The sequence below is a fragment of the Pyrus communis genome, chromosome 3, assembly GCF_041283825.1.
Source record: "Pyrus communis isolate YQ-2024b chromosome 3, ASM4128382v1, whole genome shotgun sequence".
NCBI lineage: Eukaryota > Viridiplantae > Streptophyta > Magnoliopsida > Rosales > Rosaceae > Pyrus > Pyrus communis.
The window spans coordinates 5604640-5623893 of NC_142567.1; the positions used below are offsets into that span (position 1 = coordinate 5604640).

Below are 19254 nucleotides of genomic sequence, written 5' to 3' on the forward strand. Positions count from 1 at the left end.
GAGAGCAACACGTTGTAATCTAATAATGCATTGCGAAGAAAAATTTAAAAAACGACAATATATTATTGAACGTGATACGTCGCGTGATTGTTTGTGAACATGTTTTTTTCCGAAAAAAAACAAGATTCTTATTTACCACACACACCCTACCTTTGCAAAAGCAATTTACCTCACAAAAATGCAACATCAATTTCCCTGCTACATTGTCTTCTTCTCCTAAACTCGTGATTTTTCTCTCTTTTACCTTTATTACTAGCCTTTATGGATGCGTTTTTGAATCACGGCGTGCTACACATGATTTACACGTTTTAAATGTATTCATATGCGTAAATTAACAAAAGAAAAGTCAAATATTTGAAGTAAATGAATAATCTTAGATCATGCTAGAAGAAACCCCTCATAAACCAATTAAAGCAGCTGAATCTACATAATAAATTGGTCTTTATGGAATTTACATTAAGAATAGAGAAAATAATATTTAATAAACAATTGATTGAATTACATTATTGCTAACCCATTGTGAGGCTAAGCCCACCCCTATCTCCCTTAGTGTAGATAATATCGTTTGTTAATAATAATAATAATAAAAGGATAAAGTACAAAAACTACCTCAACTATGGATCAAATGACACTTTCATACCTCATCTTTTAAAATTGACAATGTCATACCTCATCTTACGAATTTGTGTCAATGTTATACCTTCCGTTAGCTTGGCCGTTTATTTCTCAGTTAAATGCTGACGTGGCTTGATCCGGGACCCATTTTTATTAAAAAAATTATTAAAAACAAAAAAAATCATTTAATATTATTTAAATATTAAAATAATAAAAAAAAGTTATTTAAAAAAAAAAAAAAAAAACCAACATCAATTCGTCCCTTCCCCCCCTCTCCCCCTTCTCCCCATCTTCATCTTCTTCCCCTTTCTGCAACTGCAACCCAGAAAAACACAAAAGAAAAAAAAAAAAAAAAAAAAAAAAACCAATTTGTTTTCCCTGCTCCTCACCCCCTCTTCTCCCCACACCCACGCACCCAACCTTCCCACCTTCGCACCCCACCCTCTGCACCCAAAAGCCCAGGCCCATACCGTTACTTGAGGAAGAGGTCCGCATCTCCCCCAGGAAAATTCCTATTTCTGCAGACCCTTCTTTTACACTTAAAACACTTCTCCGTACAAATCGCCAAATTTCCTCCCGCCATGGAAAGCCTCCATCCCCAACGCTTTCCCTCTTTTCCCCCAAACAGAAACCAATCATTTCCCACCACAATCCCCAATTCCCCAAATGTTGCTCCGCCTCTGTTACACAACCCGCCGCTACTGCCTCCACCTCTTCCCCCACCACCACCGTCATCACAATCCCGCCCGCTTGGTTTTTTTTTTTTTTTTTTTCTCTCTTCTGTTTTTCTGGGTTGCAGTTGCAGAAAGGGGAAGAAGATGAATATGGGGAGAAGGGAGGGAGGGGGGAGGGACGAATTGATGTTGGTTTTTTTTTTTTTAAATAATTTTTCTTTATTATTTTAATATTTAAATAATATTAAATGATTTTTTTGTTTTTAATAATTTTTTAATTAATTTTTTAATAAAAATGGGTCCCGTATCAAGCCACGTCAGCATTTAACTGAGAAATAAACGGCCAAACTAACGGAAGGTATAACATTGACACAAATTTGTAAGATGAGGTATGACATTGTCAATTTTAAAAGATGAGGTATGAAAGTGTCATTTGACCCATAGTTGAGGTAGTTTTTTGTACTTTACCCAAAAAAAAAAAGAATATGTACTAAGTGAAAAAGAATATCATTTGTTAAAAATTCTTTCTAACTTACAACTAAAAAAGAATATTACTACACAATAGTATTAAGTGACAACTATTTCTTCTTTTTGATTTGTTGACAAGAATTTTATAGTACAACTATATAACTTTTGTATCATTGTGGGGGTTGTTACATCGTGGCCCGGGCCCCCCATCACATCCCGGACTCGACTCCACCGTAGCACGATATTATCTGCTTTGGGCCCCGACCACGCCCTCACGATTTTGTTTTTGGGAACTCCTACGAAAACTTCCCAGTGAGTCACCCATCATGGGATTGCTCTTGCCCGAACTCGCTTAACTTCGGAGTTCCGATAAACTTTGAAGCCAGTGAGCTTCCAAAAGGCCTCATGCTAGGTAGAGATGAGAATATACATATAAAGTTTACAGGATCCTCACCCCTACGTGATGTGGGATCTTACAGTGATGGTGTCAAGCTATGTAAATTTTAGAGGGCAACACGTTGTAATCTAATAATATGCATTGCGAAGAAAAATTAAAAAAACGACAATATATTATTGAATGCGATACGTCGCGTGATTGTTTGTGAAAACGATTTTTCCAAAAATAAACATGATTCTTATTTACCTTTGTGAACACTTTTTTTCCATAAAAAAAACATGATTCTTATTTACCACACACACCCTACCTTTGCAAAAGCAATTTACCTCACAAAAAAGCAACATCAATTTCCCTACTACATTGTCTTCTTCTCCTAAACTCGAGAGTTTTCTCTCTTTTACCTTTATTAGTAGCCTTTATGCACACGCTCACTAGCGTGTAAAAGGTATTTTTTGAATCACGGGGTGCTACGTATGACTTACACGTTTTAAATGTATTCATATGCGCAAATTAACAAAAGAAAAGTCAAATATTTGAAGTAACTGAATAATTTTAGATCATGCTAGAAGAAATCCCTCATAAACCAATTAAAGCATCTAAATTCACATAATAAAATTGGTCTTTGTAGAATTTACATTAAGAATAAAGAAAATAATATTTAATAAACAACTTATTGAATCGCATTATTGATAGCCTATTGTGAGGCTAAGCCCACCCCTTCTCTCTTAATGTAGATAATATCGTTTTTTAAAAGGAAAAAAAAAACAATCATTTGACAACTAATTTAATCACATTACTATCCATGTGTGAAATATTTTTTTTTTATAACAGGCATTACACACCTCATAAAACAATAAGTTGTTTATTAAATATTATTTTCTCTATTTTTAAACACGTTCAAAGCATCTTAAGAGGCGTGTAATGCAGGTTATAAAAAAGGTTTTTCGCACGCGGATAATAATGTGATTAAATTAGTTATCAAATGATTGTTTAATAATGTAATAAAGCAGTTGAATCCACATAATCAAATTGGTCTCTATAAAATTTACATTAAGAATAAAAAAATAATATTTAATAAACAACTGGTTGAATTACATTATTATTAACCTATTGTGAGATTAAAAATAAAGAAAATAATATTACACGCCGCACCAGGCCAACCCTTCAACTTCGCCCAAAAGAACCACCCCAAAAAAAACACACCACCCGGGAAGTGTATATAAGTAGCAAATAACCGCCTCCAACTCCCACCAGCCCTTGAAAAATAAAATGTCTGCACCTCAACCACATCAAACCCCAAAAATGACTACTAATGATGTTAATCGACGTTCAGCAAATTTCTCTCCCACCATTTGGGGCGATTATTTCTTATCATATGCTTCTATTGTGCGAAATTCATTTAGACTAATAGTTTGTCATTATATATTTATTATTTTTTTCATTCTTTCTAATTCCGTTTCAATTTGTCTGTTCAGGAAACAAACATAGAAGAAGAGCAACGTATTCAAGAACTGAAGGAAAGAGTGAAGACGATGATAATGGCTCCAATACCTTGTAAACCTTTGAAAAAATTGGAATTGATTGATGCCATTCAGCGCTTAGGCGTCTCCCGCCATTTTGAAAACGAGATTGATCAAGTTTTGCTGCAAATTCACAACAACTCTTATCTCTGTTATCACCAAGGAAGTGATGATGATGAGGATCTTCACGCTGCTGCTCTCTATTTTCGATTGCTTAGACAACAAGGTTATAATATTTCATGTGGTAAGTTCCCCCTGCCGGCCCTCTCGGTGCCCATGGATTGTTCTATAGCTATGTACGGATTAAATTTTTTTCCCTCTAATTAAGCACGTAATGCATGAATTAATTAATTTTTTTTTTGAAGCAGACATGTTCAACAAGTTCAAGGACGTCAATGATGCGAAATTTAAGGGATCACTCACGAATGATATTGTCGGACTACTAAGCTTGTACGAAGCTACTCATCTGAGGGTACACGGAGAAGATATACTAGAAGAGGCATTAAGCTTCACCACCACTCATCTCGAGTCAGCAGCACATCGTTTAAGCCCCGGACCACTTTCGCAACATGTAAAGCATGCATTGTACCAGCCATTCTGGAAGGGCATCCCAAGGCTAGAAGCAAGGCGTTACTTGTCCATCGACTGCGAAAAGAATTCACATAATGAGACTCTCCTGACTTTTGCAAAGTTGGATTTCAACCTCTTGCAGAAAGTCCATCAGAAGGAACTAAGTGAAATTACAAGGTTATTATACATATATGTGTGTGTGTGTGTGTCTGTGTATTATTGGCAATTAATACCATCAACTTCATGCAAAACTAGTTAACTAATGCATTAATCAAATTGTACTTAAATTAATTAATGCAGATGGTGGAAGGAGTTGGACTTTGTAAACAAGTTACCATTTGCAAGGGACAGAGTAGTTGAGAGCTACCTTTGGGCTTTAGGGTGCTACTATGAACCTGAATACTCGTTTGCTAGGATGACATATGGCAAAGTTACTGCCGTGTTAGTTGTTATTGATGATATTTATGACGTGTACGGCACATTTGAAGAACTAGAGCTGTTTACTGAAGCTGTTGAAAGGTTTGAAAATAAACTAATAATAATCGTTTAATTTGTTCATCTCACAATTTACAGCAGTTGATTAGCTAGATTTTTTTTTTTCTTTCATTGAACGTCGACAGTACGCGATTCTAACAGAAGCAAGATGTCTAAAAATTCGAACTTCAGCTAACTTTTGGATAAGAGTTCTTGGATTGTTTCACTCGCTTATTTTAAATGTTTCGTCGTCAATCATCAGGTGGGACGTCTCTGCCATGGTTCATCTGCCAGAGTACATGAAAGTCTGTTATCAAGCGTTGTTGGATCTCTACGCTGAAATTGAGGAAAAGCTTGAAAACGAGGGAAACTCATATCGCATCAACTATGCGAGAGAAGCAGTAAGTCTCACAGACAAATGTCTTTTCCATCATACTAATTACTGTTATGTAGTAATTTGTATCATATTTCATTTTCGATCGTCATGAGTAATTAATTATAGAAAAAAATCAATTGAAGCTTTATTACGTATATGTACATCGCTTGGTCGTCTCTCAGATGAAAATCCAAGTTAGATCTTACTTCAAGGAAGCAAAATGGTTCTATGATAACTACACACCAACCATGGATGAATATTTGTCAGACGCACTTAATACATCCTACTTCATGCTAGCAACCATAGCCTTTGTTGGAATGGGAAGTGTTGTTACAAAAGACTCCTTGGATTGGGTGTTTAGTGACCCTAAGATTGTAAAGGCAACATCATTAATTGGTAGACTCGTGGATGATATAAAGTCTCACAAGGTATGTATTTAATTATATAAATTCATTACTACGTAGTATTACCATTCTTTTCCTTGAGAAAATTAGAGTATCGATCCTTGAACAAAAAAATTCTGAGTATTGGTCTATGAACTTGTCATTGTGTGGAATAATGATTCTTTTGGGTTACTCTGTTAGAACTTCCATCCTCGAAAAGATCAATACTCCACACTGTGGCAAGTTCAAGGATCAATATTCAAAGATTTTTAGTTTAGTGGCGAAAACTTCAATTCGACTAAAGTTCAGAATCAATTAATTCTCTAATTCTCTTTTTTCTTTGCATATATAGTTTTTTATTGATTCTTTATTAGCTAGATTTGTTCTACAACTACTACTATAACCTCGATTTTTTTTTTTTTTTTTTTCTTTCATTTTTGAAGTTTGAGCAGAAGAGAGGGCATGTTGCCTCATCAGTGGAATGCTACATGAAGGAACATGATGCCACGGAGGAACAAGCAATAATCGAACTAAGCAAGCAAGTGAATAATGCATGGAAGGACGTAAACGAAACGTGTCACCGCCCTACCATTTTCCCTATGCAGCTAATACTACGAATTGTTAATCTTGCACGAGTGATTGAAGTTTTATACAAGCATGACGATGGCTTTACTCATGCTGGAATCTTTCTCAAGGATATTGTGGTTTCACTCTTTGTCGAACCCGTGCCTCTTTAGGCCTTCAATTTGGACTAGTTGTTCTCTTTACTAAATTCAACAATAAGGCATCGCCATTGGCCAACAAAATACGAATGAGCCAGTCTTTGTACTGGTCTTTCGTTGAAACCATGTTTTAATATATTTGTTTGAATTGTTTGTTTTCTCTTTGATACTACAAACGAAATAAATTTAATTTCCGTTCTATGAGAATTTATATACTCGTCATTGAATTCTGTAGAATGTTGTAGTGTAATTCCCAAAGTGTTGGAGTAGGAGTTGAAGAAGGGAATTGTTATGAAATTGAGTAAATTATGAATTACATTGGATCTCCTAAGTCCTAATTAGGTAGTCTTTAGAAGGAAAAACGATATTTTGGTTTCAAAGTTTTTGTGGATTTAGAATTATTTGTTCAATTAGGATATCATTATTTTGTGTTTCAAGTTAATTAGTCTTGTATCTTGTTGTATTATAAATATGACAAAGAAGGATATACATCAAGGGAAATCGAACTAATTAAATCCAAATGTTAGAATCCATTAGCAAACTTAGAGTCCACTAGTACCACGTGGCAATGCTTAGTGGTGATACTCCCTAATCATATGTAGACACGTAAAAGAATAATGAACAATTGAATCCCATATTTAAGATGGACCATATTTAAAAAGTAATACCAACCGTATTACGCCTATTACAAATATAACTTATGCAAGGATCCTTAGACCTCCTTGTGGCTTTTTTTTTTTTTTTGGTAAATCTGTGGCCCTTGTGTTGACCACCAACACAATTGGATATGATCTTTCAATTTGTAATTCGCCTAAAAGAATTTGGCTGCCCAACCTTTGCTAGGTTTCTTTATGCAAGAAAAGAAAGATTGATGCTACCTATCTACCTTCCTCTTTTGCCTTTCTATACTTATCTTCTCTACTATTTTTTGACACATGAACTTCACTTATACATCAAACTAGGAAATGAATTATCAAGGTACACACTTTTTTTTTTTCCATAAATACCTTAATTAGAAATATATAACTAAAAGTTAGAGAGAAATGGTAGCAACTTTTTCATTTCAACCTTCACACTTTTCTTCATATACCACGTGTACTTGTACTAAAATACCATTATTTTTCTTCCTTTGTTAATATAATTAAGGGTAAATTACACTTAACACGCTCAAGTTTGGATGTAGCATGGGTGGGTACCAGACTGGGAAGTGGACAGGAGAAACTTTGGGGCGGTGGATACTAACCAATAGGACTGCCGCATTAACTATTGTTGCCGAGCTAACAATTGCTATTGGCTAATATTGAAAAGGAGATGGCGGAATGGGAATAGTTCATGGAGATATTAATAAGAGCAGTTCCACCCCTAACACAAATGTGCCAGCACCCATTGCATTTATTCAGTCAGTGAACAGTGATAGACCCTAATGAACAGTAATAGATCAAGGACATCTTCACCCCCAAAAAAAAGAGCTGGCACAAATTCTAAAAATGCGCTAGCACCCAGCCCATTTAAAATATTTTAATTTTTTTTTATAAAAGAATAAATAAATAAAATAGTTTAATTTTGGATAAGATTTTTAACCAATCTCGTCACGCCACATGTTATTATCCGAACGTACTATTTTGTGAATAGATTTCCGCCTAGATTTGCCACCAATCCCGACGCGCCACGTGTCACTATCTATTTATAATAATTTAGCCAAGATTATGATAAGATTTTCAACTAATCTTATTACGCCACGTGTCATTATCCGAATGTACTATTTTGTGGATTTTCAACCAATCCCGACGTGCCACATGTCACTTCCTGTTTGCAATAATTTAGTCAAGATTTCGATAAGATTTTCAACCAATCACGTTGTGCCACGTGACATTGTCCAGAACCTCATCGTTTCTTTTTTTGTCCATATAAACCCTACATCTCTACATCCATCCTTACACCAAACTCAATCCTTCTTTTTAGCTCAGAATCTTTCTTCATCGTTTGAAAATCTTGAGTTAATTTTACAATGTCTTCTTCAAGGAGAGTGCATAAACAATTTGAGGAGCAACATAAAAGATTGTTAGGATAACAGGAAGAATTGATCAATCTCGAGGAAGGTGAAGGTAGAGGTGGAGATGAGGCTTTTGCAATGGAGGAGGATGAAGATGATGACCATAGAAGGCAGAGGGCCTCACATTCCTGCCGTGTCATGGAAGCTGTGGGTTAGATAGCCAAACCCAGACGTGCCGCAAACTTTGATAGAAAAAGGGAAAGAAGAGGTAAAGATCTCTTGGAAGATTATTTTATTCACAACAGTGTATTCTCTGATCACGATTTAGAATGCAACAAAGTTTGTTTGACAAAATCATGAGTGTTATTTGCAACCATGATCCATACTTTGTGCAAAAAGAGTATGCTTTTCGTGTTCTAGGTCATCTTCCTGAGCAAAAAATTACGGCTGCCTTGCGAATGATTGCATATGGAGTATTTGCAGATCAAGTGGATGAGATCGCGAGGATGGGAAAAATGATTGTTCTGGAGTCCCTGATGCGGTTTTGCTTTGAGTTTTTTCCAACGACCTTAAAGACCTTGACTACTTCTAGCGTCTTTTCCATGTACATCGCAAAACACTTTCGTAATTTTACGCCACATTTCTCGCTTATCCATCTCATTACCTGTAATTGGGTCATGAGTAGTGTGAACCCAACATTCACACAACGTAACATCTTCAATGAGCTTCCACGAAATCATTTTTTTCTCTCAAAGTGTAGAAAATATTGAAATGTAGAAAGTGTAGAAAATATTGAAATGTGGTGTAAGGTGGAAGATGAGGGTTAGGTATTTATAGAAATAAAAAATAAAATAAAAAAATTTTTAATAAATTTTAATGTAGTTAATTAATTTGGACCATTGGATTTGAAAAATATTCAAATCCAACATCCTATAAGCTGCCATGTACCAACCGTCATAATTTTGACCGTTGGGCCTTTTTATTTTATTTTTTTGGGAGAAAAACGTGAACCGTTGATCTGTGATCGGACGGTCCAGATCAAAAATGAAATTCAATTTTTTTTTTTCCGTTGGAAACCAACGGTCTAGAAAAACTAGCCGTTGGAAATCCAACAACAGACAGTGGGCCACGTCGCCTACCCGGGGTGAGATGTGAGTGTGCCTGCGACGCGGGCCCCGCCTCTGAACGTCTGTCAGGTACTCACGCCCAAGGTCGCGTGAACACAAACGCTAGGCGCAAAACAAAAAAGGGGCCGGTTCCTTGGTCAGTCAAGTTTGGGCTGGCTTGGAGACAAGCTAGGGCTGGGTGCCAGGCAAGTTTGTGGCTGGAGTGGATTGACTGAGTCCCAGCCTGGTTTTTTGTCTGGGTGTCGGCCTAATGTGCCTCCGGTGGAAGTGCTCTAAGGGCCCTCGGGCCAGTTGCGAGTGATAGCTTACCTTGTTATGTGATGCAATTGTAACCTCATATATTATTTTTAAATCTATACAATTTCATACAAAGGAGTTACCCAAAATTGTAAAGATTTTACTCGGCTCGTCGGGCCTTGGGAGCCATGCCGGCTGCGAATCCCTTGGTATTGTTGTGCTTTGAAAAAAAGCTGCTTATGCTGTGCTGTGAGAATAAGCAGCTGTGAAATAAAGCAGCAGAGTGTTTGGTAAACTTTTTTGTAAAAGTGCTTTTGAAAAAAAAAACAGTATTATAGTGTTTGGTAAACTTTTATGTAAAACGGATGTGAAAAAAAACCAGTTTTTCAAAGCTGGGTTTTGCAGCTTCTTGTTTTTGGCTTTTTTTCACCCAAAACTGTGAAAAAAAAACTGGAGCTGAATGTTTACCAAACACAAAAACAGCTCACAGTTTTTTTTGATACCATCTTTTTTCAGGATCACCTCAGTACCAAACCAGGCCTTAAACTCATGTGGTATAGTCCGAAAGTATTAGTTATGTCCATTAAATATATAGATAGAACTGTATTTTCACAAAACCTTCTTCCTCATGCTTTCTCTGGAATGTGTATATTCACAAAACCATGTCTGAGATCAACCTCATCACTGATCTTGATGCCATCCCACTCAGAGCCCTGAATACAACAAATGCAGCCACTTCTTTTTCTGAGTCTTACCCACTTCAACTTTCCCGCTCTCTTAACCATATATGAAATATAATCTCTCTCAGTCTCTCTCTCTAGTTGACATCCCTCTGTTCATCTTTTCAGGATGCATTAAATTTGCATCATAGTTTGTTTATCTCATTTTTTTCCAGAAAGAAAAAAAGATGAATACCAGAGTACGCACTAATCTTCAGACCATGAAAGCTGCTGTTGCTATGAACCATGATATTAATAAAGTAAGTTGCTTTTCTTTTTCCATTTTTGGGTTGTAATTCTTCTTCTTTCTTTAAAGCTGAGAGGTCGTATCATTGACAAATTTCGAGGCCAATGTGTTTGTTTCTCGAGAAAAAAGTAAAAAGAAAATTCTGGGTTCTCTTCTTGTTGGGTTGTTACCATTCAATGGGAATATCTGATCGTTCACTACCAAGATCAAATAGACAAATTAGGTACTCGCGGGTTTTGTCTGGCGAGTGTGATATGCCCAGTAACGATAGCAAGATGTGTTGCGATTGCAATACAAACACCACCAATATTGGTCCTAGGTATCCCTGCCAAAGTTGTAGCAGATGGAATTGTGGAAAGTGTATTCAGGGCTCTGAGTGGGATGGCATCGAGATCAGTGATGAGGTTGATCTTAGACATGGTTTTGTGAAAATACACATTCCAGAGAAAGCATGAGGAAGAAGGTTTTGTGAAAATACAATTCTATCCATGTATTTAACCGAACTAATATTTTTGGACTACATCTATACCACATGAATTTAAATCCGAATTATTTTACCACATGAGCTATGTTCTGAATATCTTAAGACCACATGGAGCATTTGTCCGATTTGGTCTAATAGAAGATGTGCCAAATTTGAAGTGGGGGTACTATGTGCTGATATGGTTTACCTAATAATTTCTTCTCCTTCACAGTCACGCATGGGTAAACGCCACACCAATAGTACAACTAATTAATACTCTTATTTATTTAATTTGGGGATGTAGGCCATGCTCCGTCCCATCCACTGGGCCACCCCTTGAACTGCCTCCTCGCAAGTCGCAACTGTATGTAAATATCAAAGAACCACACACCTTCTACTCCCGCCAGCCCTCTACAATTGAGGAAACATTCTCTGAATTAATTAGAATAGCCTTTTTAGTAAAAATGGTTTTTGAGATTTGCACAACTCTTCATTTTGATTCTTGAGATTTGAAATTGAAAGAATTGGTCATTGGGTTTGTTCACAATCAATCATTTTAGTCATTATGTGAAAAATCTCTATAAAATAAAGGTAAAATAATAAAAATATCTTCAACTTTTGTCAAATCATTTTGACTTATTGTTTATTATATTGAGGTTAGTTTTATTATTTGGACTCTTGTTTAACATAATTCTTTTACCGAATGACCAAAATGATTGATGGTGGACAATCTCAGGACCATTTCTATTGATTTAAAATTTCGGGGACCAAAGTGAAGAGTTAGGCAAATCTCAAGGAGCATTTTGGCTAAAAAGCCATTAGAATAAAACGTATGCATCTCAAGCAAATCAAACCCCAAAAACTAGTAATAATAATGTTAATCGGCATTCAGCAAATTTCTCTCCCACCATTTGGGGCCATCATTTCTTATCATATGCTTCTATCGTACGAAATTCATTTAGACTGATAGTTTGTCAAATATATGTTACCATTTTTCCTTTCTTTCTAATTCCCTTGCAATTTGTCTTTTTAGGAAACAAATATAGAAGAAGAGCAACATGTTCAAGAACTGAAAGTGAAGAGGATGATATAATGGCTCCAATACCTAGTAATCCCTTGAAAAAATTGGAATTGATTAATGCCATTCAGCGCTTAGGCATCTCCCGCCATTTCGAAAATGAGGTAGATCAAGTTTTGCTCCAAATTCACGGCAACTCTTATGACTGTTATCACCACGGAACTGAAGGAAGTGATGACGATGATCTTCACGCTCCTGCTCTCTATTTTCGATTGCTTAGACAACAAGGTTATAATATTTCATGTGGTAAGTTCTCAGTGCTCATGGCTTGTTGATAGCTATGTGTGGATTAAATTTCTTCCTCTAATTAAGCACGTAATGCATGCATTAATTAATTGTTTTTGAAGCAGACATGTTCAATAAGTTCAAGGACGTCAGTGATGCGAAATTTAAGGAATCACTCACGAATGATGTCGTGGGACCACTAAGTTTGTACGAAGCTACACATCTGAGGGTACACGGAGAGGATATACTAGAAGAGGCATTAAGCTTTACCACCACTCATCTCGAGTCAGCAGCACATTGTTTAAGCCCCGGGCCACTTTCGAAAGAAGTAAAGCATGCATTGTAGCAGCAATTCTGGAAGGGCAACCCAAGGCTAGAAGCAAGGCATTACTTGTCCATCTACCACGAACATAATTCACATAATGAGACTCTCCTAACTTTTGCAAAGTTGGATTTCAACTTCTTGTAGAAAGTCCATCAGAGATTCAGAAGGAACTAAGTGAAATTTCAAGATTAGTATATATATAATCAACTTCATGCAAAACTAATTCACTAATTCACTAATCAAATTCTACCTAAATTAATTAATGCAGGTGGTGGAAGGAGTTGGACTTTGTAAACAAGTTACCATTTGCAAGGGACAGAGTAGTTGAGTGCTACCTTTGGGGTTTAAGGTGCTACTATGAACCCGAATACTCCTTTGCTAGGATGATAATTGGCAAAGTTACTGCCGTCGCAGTCGTTATGGATGATATTTATGACGTGTATGGCACATTTGAAGAACTAGAGCTGTTTCCTGAAGCTGTTGAAAGGTTTGAAAATAAACTAATTAATAATCCTTTAATTTGCATGTCTCACAATTTACAGTTGTTAATTAGCTAGTTTTCATTTTTTTTTTTTTAAATTTCTCTCATTGAACGTCGACAGTACGTGATGTAGCAAGATGTCTGAAAATTCGAACTTCAGCTAGTACTTTTTGATGAGAGCCTTTTTGGATTGTTTCACTCGCTTATTTTAAATGTTTCTTCGTCAATCATCAGGTGGGACATCTCTGCCATGGTTCATCTACCAGAGTACATGAAAGTCTGTTATCAAACATTGTTGGATCTCTACGCTGAAATTGAGGAAAAGCTTGAAAACGAGGGAAACTCATATCTCATCCACTATGCGAGAGAAGCAGTAAGTCTCACAGACAAATATCTTTTCCATCTTACTAATTACTGTTATATAGTAATTAATTAAAGCTTTATTACGTAGATGTACATCGCTTGGTCGTCTCTCAGATGAAAATTCAAGTTAAATCTTTCTTCAAGGAAGCAAAATGGTTTTATGATAACTACACACCAACCATTGGTGAATATTTGTCAGAAGCACTTAATACATCCTACTTCATGCTAGCAACCACAGCCTTTGTTGGAATGGGAAGTGTTGTTACAAAAGACTCCTTGGATTGGGTGTTTAGTGACCCTAAGATTGTAAAGGCGGCATCACAAATTGCTGGACTCGTGGACGATATTAAATCTCACAAGGTACGTACTTAATTATATAAATTAATTACTATGTACTGTGAGTTCTGGTGTATGAACTAGTCACAATGTGGAGCAATGGTTCTTTTGAGTTGCTCCGTAAGAACTTCCATCCTCAAAAGGACCACTGTGGCAAGTTCAATCATCAATATTCATAAATTTTTAGTTCAGTGGTGAAAACTTAAATTCGACTAAAGTTCAAGATCAATTAATTCTCCAATATTCTCTTTTTTCTTTGCATATGTATTTTTTTTTTTTAATAATTTGTTATTAGCTAGATTTGTTCTACTACTACTATGTATAACCTTGATATTTTTTTGAAGTTTGAGCAGAAGAGAGGGCATGTTGCCTCATGTGTGGAATGCTACATGAAGGAACATGATGCCACAGAGGAACAAGCAATAATCGAACTAAGCAAGCAAGTGAATAATGCATGGAAGGACGTAAATGAAACGTGCCACCGCCCTACCATTTTCCCCATGCAGATAATACTACGAATTGTCAATCTTGCACGAATGGTTGAAGTTGTATACAAACATGACGATGGCTTTACTCATGCTGGAATCTTTCTCAAGGATATTGTGGTTTCACTCTTTGTCGAACCCGTGACTCTTTAGGCCTTCAATTTGGACTAGTTGTTCTCTTTACTAAATTCAATAATAAGGCATCACCATTGGCCAGCAAAATTCGAAAGAGCCAGTCTTTCTACCGGTCGTTCGTTGAAACCATGTTTTAATTTGTTTGAATTGTTTGTTTTCTCTTTGATACTACAAATGAAATAAATTTAAATTTTTGTTCTGTGATAATATATATACTCTTGTCATTGAATTTTGTAGAACGCTGTAGTGTAATTCGCAAAATGTTGGAGTATGAGTTGAAGAAGGGAATTGTTATGAAATTAAGTAAATTGTGAATTACGTTGGATCTCCAAAGTCCTAATTAGGTAGTCTTTAGGAGGAAAAACAACATGTAGGCTTCAAAGTTTTTGTGGAATTAGAATTATTTGTTCAATTAGGATATCATTATTTTCTGTTTCAAGTTAATTAGTCTTGTATCTTGTTGTATTATAAATATGACAAAGAAGGATATACATCAAGGGAAATCGAACTAATTAAATCCAAATGTTAGGAGGGGTGAAACTATGAAGGCTAAGGAGGGGGCTGAGAATCATCGGGGAGGGAGGTGGCTATGGGGTTTTTTCTTTCTTCAATTTTTATCTTTTATATTAATTAAGCTTTTAAGTCCAGCTGTATAATAATAGAAGATGTGTCAAATTTGAAGTGGAAGTACTATGCGCTGATGTGGTTTACCTAATAATTGCTTCTCCTTCACAATCACGCATGGGTAAACGCCATACCAATATTACAACTAATTAATACGGCCAACTCTTATTTATATCAATTATTTTAGGGTAAAGTACAAAAAAATACCTCATCTATTGGGATCACGACAGTTTCATACCTCATTTTTTAAAATTGACAATGTCATACCCCATCTTACGAATTTGTGACAATGTCATACCTCCGTCAATTTTTCTGTTAGTTTTTCTAGTAAGTGCTGACGTGGCTTGATTCGGGACCTACTTTCTATTAAAAAATTATTAAAAACTAAAAACTAATTATTTAATATTTTTTAAATATTAAAATAATAATAAAAAGTATGAAAAAAAAAAAAAACCCTCATTTCGTCTGTCCCCTCCCCCTCCTCCCTCCTCTCTCCTCTCCCCATCTTCATCTTCTTCCCCCACTTGCAAATCCCAACAAACAAACAAAAAAAAAAAAAAAAAAAAAAAAAAAAAATTCCAATTTGTCTTCCCCCACACCCACACCCACACTCTTCTCCCTCCTGCAAACCAGAAAAAAGAAAAAAAAAAAAAAACCCAGATCCCGTTGGCGGTATCTTGGGTGCGCAGAGAAGATGGAGGATGGGTGCGGAAGAGGATGTGGAGAATGGATGAGAATGGTGGATTTGGGGTTTGATGGGTTTTCAAAATTTTTTATTCTTCTTCCTCCTCTTCTTCTTCCTCCTTCTTCTTCTTCTTCTTCCGCAGGGGAGTTATGGTTTTCAAAATTTTTTTTTTTTTTTCCTCTTCATCTTCTCCTTCTTCTTCACCTTCTCCTTCTTCCACAGGGGCTGTTGATGGGATTTCAAATTTTTTTTTTTTTCTTCCTCTTCTTCTTCCTCCTCCTTCTCCTTCTCTCTTCTTCTTCTTCTGCGCTGACTTGGGGGGGGGGGGGGAGGGGGAATTTTTTTTTCCCTTCCTCATTTTTTTCCTCTTCTTCTTCTTCCTCCTCCTCCTCTTCCTTCTCCTTCGCCCTTCTTTTTCTTCTGCCGACCAAGGGGGGGAATTTTTTTTTTCCCTTCCTCCTTTTTTTCCTCTTCTTCTTCTTCCTCCTCCTCCTCCTCCTCCTTCTCCTTCTCCTTCTTGTTCTTCCGCAGGGGGGGTTTGTTGGGTTTTCAAAATCTTTTTTTTTTTTTTTTTTTTTACTTTTTATTATTATTTTAATATTTAAATAATATTAAATATTTTTTTTTAGTTTTTAATAATATTTTAATGATTTTTTAATAGAAAGTGGACCCCGAATCAAGCCACGTCAGCATTTAACTGAAAAGTAAACGGCCAAGTAACGGAAGGTATAACATTGGACCAAATTCTAAATATGAGGTATGACATTGTCAATTTTAAAAGATGAGGTATGAAAGTGTCATGACACCAATAGTTGAGGTAGTTTTTTGTAGTTTACCCATTATTTTAATTTGGGGATGCTACGCCATTCTCCGCCCCACCCACTGCGCCACCCATTGAACCGCCCCCTCGCAAGTCACAACTGTATAAAAATATCGAAGAACCACACACCTTCAACTCCCGCCAGCCCTCTACAATTGAGGAAACATTCTCTGAATTAATTAGAATAGGCTTTTTAGCCTAACTCCTCACTTTGATTCCTAAGATTTGAAATCGATAGAATTGATTATTGAGTTTGTTCATAATCAATCATTTTGGTTAGGATTTTTAGCCAAAATGGTCCCTAAGATCTGCATAACACATCACTTTGGTTCCTAAGATTGATTTCTATTATTTTCGTTATTCCGTTAAAAACACTATTAAGTGTCCCGGAGCTCTTGGCCGAAAGTTTGGGCAATTTTCAAAGTTTCGTAACTCAATCATTTCTTAACCAAATTGGACCCATAATATATCAAAATGAAGATAGGAAAGTGTAGAACAAGATTTTACCTATTTGGAAGCCCAATGTTTGCCAAAGATAGCCGGAAAATAGCCTGAAAGGTGATTGATCGGCGAGAAAACTGGAAAACTTGCCAGAAACTAGGTAAACTTTAAATGTTCATAACTTCTTCAATACTTAACGAAATCGAGTGATTCAAAAACGAAAATCATACTTCTCAATGACACAAAGAGAATGATACCTTTCTAGATTGCTAAATCGCCGTGGTTTGGCCGAAAAACAGCTCGAAATTGGTTGTCTTGGTCTCGAGTTAGCCATTTTCAAGCCATTTTTGGGCCAAACCACGACGAATTAGCCGTCGAGAAAGGTACCATTTTCTTTGAATATTGAATGTTGACAGTACGTGATGTAGCAAGACGTCTAAAAATTCGAACTTCAGCTAGTACTTTTTGATGAGAGCCTTCATGGATTGTTTCACTCGCTTATTTTAAATGGTTCTTCGTCAGTCATCAGGTAGGACATCTCTATCATGGTTCATCTATCAGAGTACATGAAAGTCTGTTATCAAGCATTGTTGGATCTCTACGCTGAAATTGAGGAAAAGCTTGGAAACGAGGGAAACTCATATCGCATCCACTATGCAAGAGAAGCATTAAGTCTCACAGAAATATCTTTTCCATCTTACTAAGTACTGTTATATAGTAATTAATTAAAGCTTTATTATGTATATGTACATCGCTTGGTCGTCTCTCAGATGAAAATTCAAGTTAAATCTTTCTTCAAGGAAGCAAAATGGTTCTATGATAACTACACACCAACCATGGATGAATATTTTTCAGAAGCACTTAATACATCCTACTTCATGCTAGCAACCACAGCCTTTGTTGGAATGGGAAGTGTTGTTACAAAAGACTCCTTGGATTGGGTGTTTAGTGACCCTAAGATTGTGGAGGCGGCATCACAAATTGCTAGACTCGTGGACGATATTAAATCTCACAAGGTACGTACTTAATTATATAAATTAATTACTACGTATTGTGAGTTCCGGTGTACGAACTAGTCACAGTGTGGAGCAATGGTTCTTTTGGGTTGCTCCGTAAGAACTTCCATCCTCAAAAGGACCACTGTGGCAAGTTCAATCATCAATATTCACAAATTTTTAGTTCAGTGGTGAAAACTCAAATTCGACTAAAGTTCAAGATCAATTAATTCTCCAATATTCTCTTTTTTCTTTGCATATGTATATATTTTTTTAATAATTTGTTATTAGCTAGATTTGTTCTACTACTACTATATATAACCTTGATATTTTTTTTGGAAGTTTGACCAGAAGAGAGGGCATGTTGCCTCATCCGTGGAATGCTACATGAAAGAACATGGTGCCACAGAGGAACAAGCAATAATCGAACTAATCAAGCAAGTTAATAATGCATGGAAGGACGTAAACGAAACGTGTCACCGCCCTACCATTTTCCCCATGCAACTAATACTACGAATTGTCAATCTTGCACGAATGATTGAAGTTATATACAAGCATGATGATGGCCTTACTCATGCTGGAATATTTCTCAAGGACATTGTGGTTTCACTCTTTGTCGAACCCGTGCCTCTTTAGGCCTTCAATTTGGACTAGTTGTTCTCTTTGCTAAATTCAGTAAGGCATCACCATTGGCCAACAAAAATACGAATGAGCCCGTTTTTGCACTGGTCGTTCGTTGAAACCGTGTTTTAATAAATTTGTTTGAATTGTTTAATTGTTTTCTCTTTGATACTACAAATGAAATAAATTTAAATTTCCGTTCTGTGAGAATATATACTCTTGTCATTGAATTTTGTAGAAAGCTGCAGTATAATTCCCAAAGTGTTGAAGTTGGACTTGAAGCAGGGAATTGTTATGAACTTGAGTAAATTATGAATTATATTTTATCTCCTAGCTGAATGAGAAATTCTACGGTTCGAATTTCAGATTCACCCATCCAGCTAGCTGTTTATATACATTTTCATCATGTTTCAAAGGACTTCTATGCATGCGCTTAATGGTCCTCCTCCCTTCCCTTGTAGGCATCTTGGTTTGCTGATAAGCTTAGCATTGCTAGAGTTAGGGCTATCCCTAGCTTTGTAATTTTCTGTTTTGGGTTATACTACAACCATTTGGGTGTATATTCTTACCCAAAGCGACTTGTGATATCAGACGGTTAAACTAAAGCATTTGAAATCCAAGAAAAGGAAATGGAGTTATATTATTCATATGAAAT

General features: G+C 36.2%; 2 protein-coding genes across 2 annotated transcripts; both read left to right on the forward strand.

The window, feature by feature from the left end:
• The first annotated feature begins 3393 nt into the window (after positions 1-3393).
• Positions 3394-6398, forward strand: LOC137715148 ((-)-germacrene D synthase). Its single transcript, XM_068454382.2, has 7 exons — positions 3394-3540; positions 3630-3918; positions 4043-4421; positions 4545-4763; positions 4981-5119; positions 5277-5522; positions 5921-6398. Exons 1-7 carry the CDS (start codon positions 3424-3426, stop codon positions 6212-6214), a joined length of 1683 nt encoding a protein of 560 aa, XP_068310483.2. The 5' UTR covers positions 3394-3423; the 3' UTR covers positions 6215-6398.
• Positions 6399-12077: 5679 nt separating this feature from the next.
• On the forward strand, positions 12078-18660 carry LOC137714527 ((-)-germacrene D synthase-like). Its single transcript, XM_088690304.1, has 10 exons — positions 12078-12306; positions 12411-12587; positions 12737-12797; positions 12879-13100; positions 13329-13467; positions 13572-13817; positions 14138-14428; positions 17517-17650; positions 17753-17999; positions 18321-18660. Exons 1-10 carry the CDS (start codon positions 12078-12080, stop codon positions 18612-18614), a joined length of 2040 nt encoding a protein of 679 aa, XP_088546430.1. The 3' UTR covers positions 18615-18660.
• The last annotated feature ends 594 nt before the right edge of the window (positions 18661-19254 follow it).